Genomic DNA, 14,866 nt, shown 5'->3' with positions numbered 1-14,866 from the left:
ACACATTAAAAATGAGATGTATTATGAGAAGAATTCCACCCCAGCTCAGAGGAGTGTCTGTGCTGAGGAGCTGGAGGTTTCTTGAGCTGCCACCTACGCAAATGTGGAGGTTTTTCAGATGAAATCCTGATAACTTATCTCAAAGTGTGGAACAAATGAGGGGAGGCTCCAGCGCTGCTCAGCACTGGGCTCTGAGGCTGCTTCCCTTCACATTCTGAGGTAAAAATTCTCCTTTTTTTCCTTAAAAAAACTTTCTCTTGACCTTCCTAGTGATATAAGTTAGTTAACAGTGAATTTCTTTCTTGGAACTTGAGCTAAAATTATTCACAAATTGGTGGCTTAGATATTTTGAATTGGCTTGTAAGGGTAAATGAGCCTTCAATTTCAAGTAGCCCATCATGCTTTTGCCTTCCTTAATTAAATTGAAATTCACTCTGAGCATTTCTGGGAGTAAATTAATGGTCATTCCCCTTTTTCTGACTTCAACATGTGTGGAAAAGATTGTGGTATTTTCTAGAGGAAAAATCCTGAATGATGTGATTTTTTTTTTTCCCTAAGAAACTGCTGATTGTGAAAAATAAAAAAACCAAAAAGCTGCGAGATTAAGGTTATAGATCCTCTTCAATTATGGAAAAGTGACCCAAATCTTTGGGAATATGATGGAGGAGTTTCCTGGTGAAGGGCGAGCTGCTCCAGCCCTGGGCTGGGGTGGTTGGGGAGCTCTGGGCAGCCCTGGGGGGGTTTTGGTCACTCTGTTCCGAGAAGCTGCAGAGCGAGCAGCTCTAAATTTTGCAGTTCTCAGTTTTTGCTGAACTTCCACCTTCCAGCTCTGCCTCGGCGGGGAGGAAACGGGGCTGCTCCTCTCTGGGCAGCACAGCAAGAATTGGGAAGTGGGTGTGTTCGGGGCTCGCTCATTTCTGCTGAAATTCTTGTAAAAATCTCATTTGCGCGAAGAACTGATGGCCCCGCTGGGATTTCATCATGGAAGGGGCAAATCCTTTTTCTCCCCCATTTTTGCTTGTAGCTGGAGCTGGTTAATTGAGGATTTTGGGAAGACAAGTGTCTCATGGGGAAAGCTGTTGGGCTCTGAGGGAAGCTCTTCCCTGCTTTTGGTGGCTTTGGAAAACCCACGAGCACGAACCTGAGTGGTGTGATTCTTCTTTTCTCCCTAAGAAACTGCTGATTGTGAAAAGCAAAACACCAAAAAGCTGCAAGATGAAGGTTTTAGATCCCCTTCCATCATGGAAAAGTGATCCAAGTCTTTAGGAATATCCTTGTGGTGTCTCTTGTAATCCAAAATTTGTAAACACACAATGATGGCTTGGTAACAACTCAGCATTAATGGAACTTTTCCCTTTTTGAACCTGCAGGTTCAAATGAGGCCTAAAGTGCTCCCAAAAAAAAGTGATTTTCTTTTTTTTTTCTTTCTCAGCTGCTGCATGCCTGTCTCCTGGGGGTGCTGATGTGCTGTTCGTTGGGACTGCAGATTTTTTGCCATTTGTTTCTGGTAGTCTGTGCCAAGTGACTGTGAATTCCACCAGCCCTGGGGGTTTTTGGTTGTTTCTTTTTTTTTTTATTTTTTATTTTTTGTCTGAACCTCACTGCCTTTGTGCAGTAGTTTGTGGTTTTCTTTTCAAATATTTGCCTTCCAGTATTTGTGTGCTTTAGGGTGACCAGTCACCCAAGAGCATTGAACAGGAGTGATTTACAAACAGCCCGGCACTGAAACGCTGCAGATCTTATCTGGTCAGCAAATATTTGCCACTGGGCCATCTGAGATCCGTGCCCTGCCGATGGAATTTAACAATTCATTCCCATTTTCCTCGTCCCCGTGCCTTTCCGGGGGTTCTGTTCCCAGCTCAGGGGAACAGGGCAGTCTGCTGGTGGTGTGTAAATAAGATGGGGTGAAAGGGCTTGCCTGGCCCGAGGGGGAGGCTGGTGTTGATGTTTTCCTTTGTGAAATGAGAGGAGAGGAGAGGAGAGGAGAGGAGAGGAGAGGAGAGGAGAGGAGAGGAGAGGAGAGGAGAGGAGAGGAGAGGAGAGGAGAGGAGAGGAGAGGAGAGGAGAGGAGAGGAATTAGGAGAGGAGGAGGAGAGGAGAGGAGAGGAGAGGAGAGGAGAGGAGAGGAGAGGAGAGGAGAGGAGAGGAGAGGAGAGGAGAGGAGAGGAGAGGAGAGGAGAGGAGAGGAGAGGAGAGGAGAGGAGAGGAGAGGAGAGGAGAGGAGAGGAGAGGAGAGGAATTAGGAGAGGAGAGGAGAGGACTCGGCCTCGCTGCCCCTTTTAACCCTTTGCAGCAAGGAGAGGTGATGATTTCACTGCAGGTTCCAGCTCTGGGTGACATTTCCAACCCTGCCTTATCTATTTTGACCATTTCTATCGGGTTTAGACTGCAAACGTGGCTCTGCACCCTCCCCACCCATGACACCGAGGCAGGGTGGGAAGGTTTGGAGCAGGAGGTGCCTGTTGGGCTCTCAGGAATCTCTTGGAGACCTCAGAGCCTTTCCAGCACCTAAAGGGGGTTACAGCAGGGCTGGAGAGGGAGCTTTCACAAGGACGTGGGGGGAATCCTGGGAATTCTGTGACAGGACAAGGGGGAACAGCCTTAAACTGAAGGAGGGCAGGTTCAGAGATGGCATATTGGGAAGAAATTCTTCCCTGTGAAGGTGCTGAGGCCCTGGCCCAGAGCAGCTGTGGCTGTTCCATGCCTGGAAGTGTCCAAGGCCAGGCTGGATGGAACTTGGAACACCCTGGGCTAGTGGAAGGTGTCCCTGCCCATGGCAGGGGTGGAGTGGGATGAGCTTTAAGGTCCTTTCCAACCCAAACCATCCTGGGATTTTCCTCGTGCTCTCCAAGCCTGGGAGCCTGCAGCACCTGGGGGAATCTGGCTCTGAAGGTTTTGAATTTAAGGTTTTGAATTTAAGGTTTTGAATTTTAGGATTTGAATTTTAGGTTTTGAATTTTAGGGTTTGAATTTTAGGTTTTGAATTTAAGGTTTTGAATTTCAGGTTTTGAATTTTCAGGCTGAAAGCTTTAGGGCTGCCCAAGGACAACCCTCCTGCACTGGTACCCCTGGAACTGGCATTTCCCCTCGGTGTCCCTCCACCCTCATTTTCCTCCTGCAGGAGTCCCCTGACACTTTCCCGGCTCAGTCCCTGCCCCACAGAGAGTTTGGGGTCAGGGACTGGATTTTCCAGGGACACCGAGGCAGCAGGGACGGGAGGGATGCTCTGCCTCATCCTTCAGAGACTGAAATCTTGGAATAAAAGGAGACTTTTCTGCCTTTAAAAGTAAATATCAATAGTACAAAATCTAGTTTATAGGTCAGAACTATACCAAGTGCAGGAGAAATATTGAAATATTCAAGGCAACAACAGCAAAATTCAAATTTGCTTCAAAGAAAATGTGTGGGATCAGAACACCTGGGTTGAGTCAGTAGAAAAACGGGGGTTTTGTACTTGGCTTTCCTGGGTAAATGGCTTGGTGGAGGAGTGCTGGAAGCAGCATCTTCCAAGACTGAATTGTTAAAAGGCCTGCTTAATCTGTGTTGAGGGTTTTTCTTATTTTCTAAATGAATAACTAATGAGTTTGCATGAGAATTAAGGAAAAAACACAGGGCACAAAGCTGAAAGTATTTTTATTGTCTTAGAAATTATAGGAACCAAAAAGGGACACCTGATTTAAACCTTGTCCAAATTCAAGTTCATCACTGCTGAGCTTTGGAATGAGAGAATCAGTTTTGCTGATTTCCTCAGAGTTTTATCAGCTTTTTGACTTTCTCCGTGGATACAAAATTCTGTCTGAATACGTCTTTCCTTGTTATTCCTCAGAACAAATCCCACCTTTCCTTAGCTCCCGTCATTATCCCATATTTTAAATTGTCATTCCACCGTTCCAAAGGAACACTTAATAGCAGGTTGTCCTCAAATGGACTGAAAAACATCACAAAACAACAGGCTCTGCATTTGAGTGAATTTTACAGCTTTGCTGCCTAACAACCAGGAGGTTGAAATAATTTCACGTTGTGGGAAAAGCTCCCCAAGCTTTGTGCAAAGCACAGCTCACGCTGAAGGGGCAGGGGGGTAAAAAGTGATTTTTCTCTGGTTTTAATTGCTCACGATGTGGAGCCGAGGTGTTGAATTGCAATGAGCTGCAGGACCTGGCTCCTGTTAAATTTTAAACCCTCATTTGGAATGCGAACTTTATGGGGTGGATGAACAGGAAGAGGTCTAAGGTTCATTTCAGCTGTCCCAAAGGGAGTTTGCACGTGCTGCTCCCAGCTCTGCTGGCCTGGGACAGTCTGGGGATTCTCCTGGGGTAAGTTTGGTTCCCTCTGCTCCAGCTGGACTGAAATGGGGAGGTTTGGTGGGAGGGTTTGCCGTGCAGAAACAAGAAATCAGAGAAATAATCCCTGCAACGCTTCCTCTGATCAAAGGGGGGATTCTTTGGCACAGGAGGGTAAATGTGGTTCCCTCTCTGCTCTTCCCCAGCCCGCTGGGCCACAATGAAGCTCAGAAGTGCAAGAAAAAAGTTTATTTGCTCTTAGGAATGTTGATTTACAGCTGGGAGCCAATACAGAATTCTCCTTCCCTTCTTGCAGGAATTTTGTGCTTTCCTAAGCCCAGCCTCAGAGGCTGATTTCTGTATTTCCGTATTTATTTCTGTATTTATTTCTGTATTTATTTCTGCATTTCTGTATTTCTGTATTTCTGTATTATTTCTGTATTTCTGTATTTCTGTATTTATTTCTGTATTTCTGTATTTATTTCTGTATTTCTGTATTTCTGTATTTCTGTATTTCTGTATTTCTGTATTATTTCTGTATTTCTGTATTTCTGTATTTATTTCTGTATTTATTTCTGCATTTCTGTATTTCCGTATTTCTGTATTCTAATATTTTTATAACTATTGATCACTAATTTCACTTTTCTGAAAGCTTCAGCCTGCTCTCCTCTCCTCTCTGTCGTGGCTGTACCAATGTTCTGGAGAGGCACAGAGAGGGGACAGTGCCAGGTGATGTCCCCCAAATGCCAAATGTGTCCCCAAGCCAGGTGCTGTGCTCTCAGGGAGGTCATTTGCAATAAGGTGCAGCCCTTGGTGGCCTCAGAGAAGCAGCTGGTCAAAATGAAGGTGGATGAGGAAAATACTGAATGAAATTTAGATTAATTGGGTTTTTATTCCTTGCAGAAACTGCAAATTCTTTGGCAAAAAAATAGAAGGGAGAAGAGAAAACCCGTCCCTTTATTTGTTTTAATTATCAATTTAATTTAATTTATCAATTTAATTTATCAAGTTTAATTATTACACTTCATGGAAATGTGCTATTTGCAGTTTTGGTGCTGTTTCCCCCAAAAGAGATGTTACTGCATAAAAATTGCTCTTCAGAATGACAGGATGTAATTTGGTGGAGGTTTATTTTATCCCGTATTTGTGTTTCTGTGGCGTGCAGGTCTGTGGTGTGCAGCAGAGCTGTGACTGCAAGCAGTGATAAGTAATTTAATTAAATTTAGATCCTGCCAAGAGAGAACTGGATCCCAGTCTGAGTTTCCAGACAAGTTTGTGCTGCTGCTTTGCCTGATTTCAGAGGCAGCAGAGCAGGGGGAATGTGGCCAGGAGCCCTCCAGCCTCACCTGGAGGCAGAATCAGCTGCAGCAGGAGCCCTGAGCGCCCCTGGAGCTGCCACAGGGGCATTGAGGAGAGCTCCACGGGAGAAATGTGCAGGAAAAAATTCAATTATCGCCCACAAAACGCCCATTTCAGGGAGGACAGTGACATCTTGTGGGCTCAGCTTGCAAGTCTGGCCAGAAATTCAGCACTGGCTGCTTCAAAAGTTGGATTTTACTGCTCGTTCCTACTTCTGCCTGGGAGTGGGGAGGGTATGAACACCCAGCAGCCTGGTGTTGGAGTGCTCGGCTGTAAGACATGATGAGATGCTGCCCAGGTGATGTGCAAGGTCACTTTTCTATTTCAGGAAGTTCTCAGGAAAGTCTCAGTGAGATTAGGAGACTCCAAACCCTGGTGCTGGTTGTGAATCACATTTAGACTTAATGCCTCCTGTTGCTTCCTCCTTTCAACCCCAAACGTGGAGCGTGAACCTTGTGCTTCCTGGGATCTGGATCTGCAGCTGAGGTCACCAAGATGTTTTCTGGGATCTGGATCTGAGTGTTCCAGAGGTCACAAAGATCTGTTTTCCTCAATCTGGATTTAAACTGAGTGTGCCAGAGGTCACAAAGATCTGTTTTCCTCAATCTGGATTTAAACTGAGTGTGCCAGAGGTCACAACAATGGTTTTTTTTGTGATCTGGGTTTACAGCTGAGTGTCCCAGAGGAGTTACCCAGCTCTGTCTGTGTTTTCCTTGATCTGGATTTTAAATTGAGTGTTCCAGAGGTCACAAAGATGTGTTTTCCTCCATCTGGATTTAGACAGTGTTCCAGAGGTCACCAAGATGTTTTCTGGGATCTGGATCTGAGTGTTCCAGAAGTCACAAAGATGTTTTCTGTGATCTGAGTTTACAGCTGAGTGTTCCAGAGGAGGTTCCCCAGCTCTGTCTGTGTTTTCCTCAATTTGGATTTTAAATTGGGTGTTCCAGAGGTCCCAAAGATCTGCTTTCCTCTATCTGGATTTAGACAGTGTTCCAGAGGTCACAACAATGTTTTCTGTGATCTGGGTTTACAGCTGAGTGTTCCAGAGGTCACAAAGATGTTTTCTATAATCTGGGTTTACAGCTGAGTGTTCCCAAGGAGGTCAAACAGCTCTGTCTGTGTTTCCCTTGATCTGGATTTAAAATTGACTGTTCTAGAGGTCAGACAGATCTGTTTTCCTCAGTCTGGATTTACAGCTGAGTGTTGCAGAGGAGTTACCCTGCTCTGTCAGTGTTCTCCTTGATCTGGATTTAAAATTGAGTGTTCCAGAGGAGGTCAGACACATCTGTTTTCTATGATCTGGATTTAAACTGAGTTTTCCAGAGCTCCCAAAGCTGTTTTGTGAGATCTGGATTGAAGCTGAGTGTTCCAGAGGTCACAAAGCTGTTTTTTTTTGAGATCTGGATTTAAGATGAGCGTTCCAGATGTCCCAAAGCTGCTTTTGGAGATCTGGATTGAAGCTGAGTGTTCCAGAGGAGGCCAGACAGATCTGTTTTCCTCAATCTGGATTTAAATGGAATGTTTTACAGGAGGTTACCCAGCTCTGTCTGTGTTTTCCTCAATTTGGATTTAAATTAAATGTTCCAAAGGAGGCCAGACAGATCTGTTTTCTGTGATCTGGATTGAAGCTGAGTGTTCCAGAAGTCACAAAGCTGGGGTTTTTTTTGAGATCTGGATTTAAGATGAGTGTTCCAGAGGTCAAAAAGATGTTTTCCTCAATCTGGATTTAAACTGAGTGTTCCAGAGGTCACAAAGCTGGTTTTTTTTTTTTTTTTTGAGATCTGGATTTAAGCTGGGTGCTCCAGAGGTCACAAAGATGTTTTCCTCAATCTGGATTTTTCTGAGTGTTCCAGAGGAGGTCAGACAGATCTGTTTTCTATGATCTGGATTGAAGCTGGGTGTTCCAGAGGTCACAAAGCTGTTTTTTTTTTTTTTTTGAAATCTGGATTTAAGATGAATGTTCCAGAGGTTACAAAGATGTTTTCCTCAATCTGGATTTTGCTGAGTGTTTTAGAGGAGGTCAGATCTATGATCTGGATTGAAGCTGGGTGTTCCAGAGGTCACAAAGATGTTTTCCTCAATCTGGATGTTGCTGAGTGTTTAAAGGAGGTCAGATCTATGATCTGGATTTTGCTGAGTGTCCCAGAGCTCCCAAAGCTGTCCGGTGAGATCTGCATGGAAGCTGAGTGTGCCCGGGAGGGTGCCCAGCCCTGACTGTGCCTGTTTTGTGTTGCAGCAGCCAGCAGAGCAGCCAGCAGAGCAGCCACGACGATGACTCTGCCCGCTTCCTGAGCCCCTCCATGCGGGAGGACAGGTGAGTCTGCGCCGGGGGGACGCCTCACCTGCGGAGCTGCTTTCATCTCCTTGTCTTTCTCACAGCTGGGTGACAAAAATGGGATTTCAGTTGGTCTTCTCAATGTCTAAAAAGGTGCATTTTTCACCGCCTTGCATGTGGGACAATGAATCCAGCCAGAATTTTTGTCTAAAAAGCTGCATTTTTCATCACCTTGAACACGGCACTAATGCCGCTGGCTGGGCTACGGAGTGTACCCAGGAGCTGCATCAAAGCCGGGTAGCTCAGCTCTGAGGGGGGATAATCAGCCCAAGCTCTGGCAGTGCCTCCAGCCTATGCCTTAGCAAGCCTTTAGTGATTTCAGCTCAGTGATTCTCAGCTCATGAGTGATTTCAGCTCATGGACTTGCTAGGCTCGGCTGGGGCACGCAGCAGGCACTCAGAAGACCAGGAAAGAGAGGAGAGCTCTGTATGAGGTTCCAAGACGATGTCTTTATTGGTCTTCTTCGTAGCTCTTCCACGGGGTGTCTCGAAGGGTCTCAGGGACAGCGGCTCCAACGAGCCGGGCAGAAACAGGGGTTTATATAGGGTTAGGGAGGATTGAGAATTGTCCAATGGTGAGGGTTAAAGGAAAGTGACCTATAGCCTTACACAGAGATAAGCCAGGGTCCGAAAGCGGGAGAGAGGGGCTCCTATTGTCCAGTCATCCTGACTCAGCATTCTGCCTCTGAACGCCAAGGCAGGTTCGCAGGGCCAGTGCCTGCTACACGGCACAATGCATCCAGCCCCTGAACCAGCCAGAGTTTTCTTTTGGGGCTCTTTCCCCAAACTCCAGCTGCTGTAGCAGCTTCATCAGACGTGCTGCGTGCTGGCAATTAGCACCTCTGATCCTTAAAAACCCACAAATGGAATTTCCTGGGGGGATCCTTTCCTCAGCAAAGACACCTCTGAGCTCGGTTGTTTTGTTCACTTTTTTGTGTCGTGGCAGACCTGAACTCTAGATTTAAGCTGGGTTAACTTGTGTGCAGCACCTGGCTGAGAAGTGCAGTGAAGTTCCAGAAAAAACTTTAATTTGGTTGATTTAATTGGGTTGATTAATGACAGTTTCAAATTGCAGCATTGGCACAAAAGCTGTTGAAAACTGATTTTTGGTGTTCATTTGGGCGCATGATTTATGGATGTTGCTTTGCTCAGAGCCACGTGATGAGGAGTTTTGCTGCATCTTGTAGATCAACTTTTGAGCCTGAATCTGCTGAGTTTTCTTGGGCTGGGCATGAGCTGTGAGCCCTGAGTTATCGCTGATTTCTTTTCCTTGCATTTCTTAGAGCCATCTAAAGACGAAATGTGATTTATGTTGGTTTTAGCAGTGTTTAAAAAGCTGCATTTTTCATCAGTTTGAAAGTGGGGAAATGCATCCAGCCCCTGAAACAGCAGGAATTGACTCAGTCGAGGGTGACCCTAAGGAGCCAATTAATATCCCATTTTAAAATTCCATATCCCACGAGGGGTTTTTGCTCAGAATCAGCACTTGGGAGTTGTAGCTCACCTTCTCCTCCAATTATCCATCTCCCCATGGCCGTGGAGCCCAGACTAATTAACAAAACTTCCCTAATTGACTGGCAGGTGACTGTTTGCAGCCAGGAAATGGAGTGGGACAGCAAAGCAGGGGGGGTCTGAGGGCATCACCTCTGGGTGAGGTGAAATTCCATTTCAGCTGGAATTCCACAGGTGAAACAGGGTGAGGGTTTGTTAAAACATTTCTGGCTGTGGCAGCAGGGAATCATTTGGAGGTGCTGCCTGCTTCAGATGGATTTTAAAGGGAACATTTAGGTTGGTGCTAACAATATTTTCCTGGCTGGAAGGGGCTGATTTCAAAACTATTTATGCAAAGCCAGAGCAATGCTGACTCTACTGACCTCTTTTATTTAGGACCAGCAACATTCCTGCTGCCTAAATTTAATTACAATTAGCCTCTCTTTGCATGGATCCTAAAATGATCCATGTGAGGGATCATAGGTTACCTTTTCTACTCATTTTTTGGTCTGATTTGCTGATGCAATTCCCTCAGCCTCCACTGGCACAGTCTTCCTTTGGATATTGGTGGTTTGTGCTCATGAAACTTCACCAAAAAGTCACTCAAGCTCACCTTCTGATGTAAGCTGGACAGGAATTCGTGAGAAGGCTGACAGAGCCTTTGGGAGCTTGTTGTCTGCTCTTACAAATAACACAGATGAAGGTTGCTTCTGAGGCATTTGAGTCCTTTAGATCCCCCAGAAATGGAATGAGGAGGATTAATTTTTGCTGCTTTTAGGTGATATCTTTTGACCAGTAACAAAGGGCTCTCCAAGCACAGATCTGAAGCTCTGAGCTTCTGTTTTGAAGAACTCCAAGGCAGTTCTGGTCACTTCTCCATTGGCTATTGCACACCAGATCTTGAAAAAACCCCTAAAAACCCCACAGCCACCCAGGCTTTCATCAGAGCTGGAGGATGTGAGCAGAAAGGAGGGCAGGGAGCCAGGTGCTGTGCCCTGGAAGGTGCACCTTGCCTTGGCACGCTGCCCTGGCATCCCAGAGCAGAGCAGGAACAGGAGGAGCCCGGGATGCTCAGAGCAGGGAACGAGCTGCACCCGCCTCAGGACAGCTGGGACAGTGCTGAAAGAAGCTGCCCGGCCAAAAGCAAAGGGCTGCTGAGCTGAAAAAAGGCAGGACACGCAGCTGAGGATGGCCGGAACCCGCCCAGGCAGGATCTTCACCAAAGGCACTGCTGCTGGAGCTCCCTTCTCAGCGAGGGGGTCCCAAGGGAGCTCCTGGAGGTTTTAGGAGAAGACTGAACATTCTGCCCTGCTCCGGATGCATTTGGGGCTCTCTGGCAATCCTTCCTCTGGAGGTGTGAGTGCTGCTGCTGCCTTGGGAGGTGCTGCCATGGTCCAGAAGCCCTGCCCTGGCACAGCGTCCTGTGGCACGGGGGCCAGGCAGGTGTGCCACCCCTGTGTCTCCTCCCTGAGGAAAAAACTGTCCCTCTGCAAATCCATGTAAGTTCTGTCTCTGCCGTGCCTCGTGGGATTTGCATGCAACCCCGACAGGGGAAGGCAGGAGAATCTTGACTCCATGTTTCGGAAGGCTGATATATTATATTATATTATATTATATTATATTATATTATATTATATTATATTATATTATATTATATTATATTATATTATATTATATTATATTATATTATATTATATTATATTATATTATATTATATTATATTATATTATATTATATTATATTATATTATATTATATTATATTATATTATATTATATCAAATATATATTTTATAAATATATTATATTAAATCTATATTATATTCTATTTCAAATGCTATACTAAAACTATGCTAAAGAACAGAAAGAGAGGCACGGACAGAAGGCTGGACAAGAATAAAACAGAATAACAAAAACTGACACAGCTGGACTGGGATTGGTCATTGAGTAAAAACAATTCACGTGAGACCAATCCAAGACTCACCTGCCGCATTCCACAGCAGCAGAAAATGATTGCTGGCGTTTCTTTCCTGAGGCTCTTCAGCTTCTCAGGAGAAAAAACACGACAGTGACAGTGCCTGTTGTGCTGAGAGGGAGCCACACTTCATTTTGGGGTAATAATGTCCTTCATGGGTGTTCTTAGCTGGAAGGATTTAGTGGGATGTGCTGGAAAGAGGCAGGGTGTGAATTTAGGACTCAGATCTTTGCTTGCTGATTGCCTGGCTGAGTCACTTGTGTGGCTGTTTATGAAATCAGGAGAATTCCTCTTTTACCTCACAGGAAAACAGAGGTGGGGAATTAGGTCAGAGTTGCTCAGATGCTGAAATATCACTTCTGTGTGAGTACAAATTCAGGCAGAGGGTCCAAATAATTGTTCTTGAGTTAAAATAATTCCAGGGCTGGGTAAGGCTGGGGTTGAGCACAGATCTGTGCACATAAGGGACCCCATAATCACTGAAAGGAGACAAAGTTATGCATGAATTACCTTGAATTTCCACCAAATTAACCCCAAATTCATGAGCTTGATCCAAGGACTTGTTCTTTGTCCGAGGCACCCATCAGGTTTAAGGATGCAAAGCGTGTTTTAATTAAAAATTAAGCTGCTGAACCAGAGGAAGAATTAGTCCTTAGATTCAGCCTAAGGAGGAGAGAAACTGTTGAGGAGAGAAGAGCATGGAAAGCAAGGTAGGAAATGGAGGAGAGGGAAGTGAGTGGTAGTTTACAAAAGATAATAAAAAAAAACAAACCTATTTACACAAAAAACCAAATAAATCCAAATTATTTACATTTACACTGCTGTAAATCCAAATGATTTACACAGAGCTCATATCTAATGGAGGAAGTGGGGAAGCACAGTTAGCTTTAAGATCTCTGCCTTTGATATATCCTGCATCTCATTCTAGTTCCTTAATCTGTGCAGCTCCTAATTCTGCAGTTATGGGGCTGCAAGGCTTGCTGTTGCTCTGAGCAATCTCATCAAGATTCCTCAAATGATGGATCAAAATTCACCAGACAGCTTTCCAGGGAATTAGGGGAAAGCTTGCGACAGAGACAAGTTGAAGAAATTCTGTTGGCTGCTTGAATTTTCCCAGGAAGTTGTGGGGAGAGCAGAAAGGAGGTCAAAGTTTGAAAAAACGGATAAATTCCATATTATTGATGTTCTCAGGGCTTGTTTATCCTGCATCTTCCTCCCTCTGTCCTTTTCCCTTTGGCACAGCATTCTGAGCCCCTTTTCCTGCAGAGATCCAGCAGAGATCCCTGGCAGGAAAGCCCTGATCACTCAGATCCCTGAGCAGCTTTCACCCCTCACAGACGGATCGTCTTCAGGGAGGTTGTTAAAACTCTTCTGGCCAGGACTTGGAGCTCTCACAGGCTCCCTGATCTGAACCCTGGTGCTTTTGCAATCACTTGGAATTGAGCTGGGATTTGAATCTAGCTCCAAACTCTGAGCCAGTTTGACTTAATGCTAAATAGAGAGTTTAACCAGACTGCTGGAAGGTTTTTTTATTGTTAGGAAGATGGTTAATATTTAGATGATGTCCCTTTCTTGCCCCTCTCACCTCTGGCTGACAAGAGCAGCTTAGGCTCACCTCTGCTCCCCTTGGGGTGCCAGCCTGGCAGAATCAGTGAACACCACGTGCCCTCTGTTCCTCAGATGCCACCACTGTTCTTTTTTAGTTTCTGATGAAAGTTCTGGACTTTTCTGGACTGGTTCTGGCTCTTGTGGACTGGCACAGCCAGGATGAGATCAGCCCTGCTGTGCTCTGCCAGGCACGGGGTGCAGGGCAGGCCCGACGGACGCTCACCAGCGATGCTCAGGAACACGAGGAGGAGGTGCAGAGGTGTTTTAATGCCCCTCTTTGTCCTTCTCTGAGACACTGGGCAGGCTCCTTGCCCTCCCCTCCTGTTCCCAAGAGCAGAGGTTTGTTGTGGAGCCACACTTCACGTGCGGGCTGTGAGTAATGGGCACCCCATCAGCTCTGTGTCCTGGGATTCGTGGAACATTACAGTGGAGAAGAGGCTGGGATGCTTTCTGGGGCCTGTAACTTCACATTTCTGTTCTTTTCAATTCCTCACACCAATTCTCATGGGTGTGAGTGACCCAAAGGCGTTTCCCTGTGCTCCCTGAGCGTCCAGGTGTGGCTCACCTGCTTGGCAGTGCCCAGGCTGTGCTCTCACTGGGGCCCTGCAGTGAGGCAGTGCCCGTGGTACACGATGGCTCCCATTTTAGCTTTTGCCCAGCTGCCATGCCCTGCTCAGGGCTGGGCTCCCAAGCAGCCTTTGCTGTGAGGTGCCAACTGGCTGTGGAGAGCAGGGCTGCTTGGTGAGGGGATTAATTCAGATTTGTTCTGCTCCGCCCGGCACCGAGCAGAGAGAAGGAGCCCATTCTGAGAGGGGATGTGTGGCCTGTCTGGGGCTCTCTGAGATTGCCTGAAAATGGTCCAATTGTTGGCCTAATCAAGGGCAAGACCAGGAAAGAGAGACAAAGCCACTGTGGGCTCCTGTTGCAGCACTGAGACTTCAGTTCTGCTGTAAAATTAACCAGCAGAGAGTCTCACAGAGCTGAACTGGTCCCAGCCAGAGCTGGGGAGGCCAAAGATGCACAGAAGGGAGGGTTTGGGGAGGGTTTGTTGGGCACAGAAAGGTTTTGGGAGGGTTTGTTGAGCACAGAAGGGTTTTGGGAGGGTTTGTTGGGCACAGAAGGGTTTTGGGAGGGTTTGTTGGGCACAAAAGGGTTTTGGGAGGGTTTGTTGGGCACAGAAGGGAGGTTTTGGGGAGGGTTTGTTTGGCACAGAAGGGTTTTGGGGAGGGTTTGTTGGGCACAGAAGGGAGGTTTTGGGGAGGGTTTGTTTGGCACAGAAGGGTTTTGGGAGGGTTTGTTGGGCACAGAAGGGTTTTGGGGAGGGTTTGTTGGGCACAGAAGGGAGGTTTTGGGGAGGGTTTGTTTGGCACAGAAAGGTTTTGGGAGGGTTTGTTGGGCACAGAAGGGTTTTGGGAGGGTTTGTTGGGCACACAAGGGTTTTGGGAGGGTTTGTTGGGCACAGAAGGAAGGGTTTTGGGAGGGTTTGTTGGGCACAGAAAGGTTTTGGGAGGGTTTGTTGGGCACAGAAGGGTTTTGGGAGGGTTTGTTTGGCACAGAAGGAAGGGTTTTGGGAGGGTTTACAGGGCAGCCTGGTGTTAATTCTGTTTGTTTCTGCACAGAGGGGTTTCTGCAGGGAGGGGTTTGCACTGCAGACTTGGCTGTAAATCTCTCAGTCAGAGTTGCCCGCCTCGTCTCGCGGGGATGCCTTGTTAAGCTGGAGCTGGATAAAATTCAGGATAAAATCCCTCTGTGGGATGCCTTGAGGGGCTTAGAACTGTCCTTCCAGTCTCACTGCACGTGCCCAAACCCGAAGGATTGGGG

The 14,866-nt window shown here is 46.4% G+C and overlaps 1 protein-coding gene across 12 annotated transcripts in view; it reads left to right on the top strand.

Moving 5' to 3' along the window:
* GRAMD1B (GRAM domain containing 1B) overlaps positions 1-14,866 on the top strand; it is a 152,893-nt gene that overhangs the window by 45,175 nt on the left and 92,852 nt on the right. For all 12 annotated transcript variants that reach the window (XR_005259698.1, XM_038161296.1, XM_038161284.1 and 9 more), the window contains exon 2: positions 7,876-7,953. Coding sequence is in view for 11 of the 12 variants with exons in the window: in XM_038161296.1 (XP_038017224.1) it covers positions 7,876-7,953 (78 nt within the window). In the remaining variant the exon portion in view is untranslated. The remainder of the gene's footprint in view (positions 1-7,875; positions 7,954-14,866) is intronic.

This window comes from Motacilla alba, chromosome 24, assembly GCF_015832195.1.
Source record: "Motacilla alba alba isolate MOTALB_02 chromosome 24, Motacilla_alba_V1.0_pri, whole genome shotgun sequence".
NCBI classification, from domain to species: domain Eukaryota; kingdom Metazoa; phylum Chordata; class Aves; order Passeriformes; family Motacillidae; genus Motacilla; species Motacilla alba.
The sequence above is the reverse complement of the archived record's forward strand: the minus strand, read 5'-3'. Positions and strand labels throughout refer to the sequence as shown.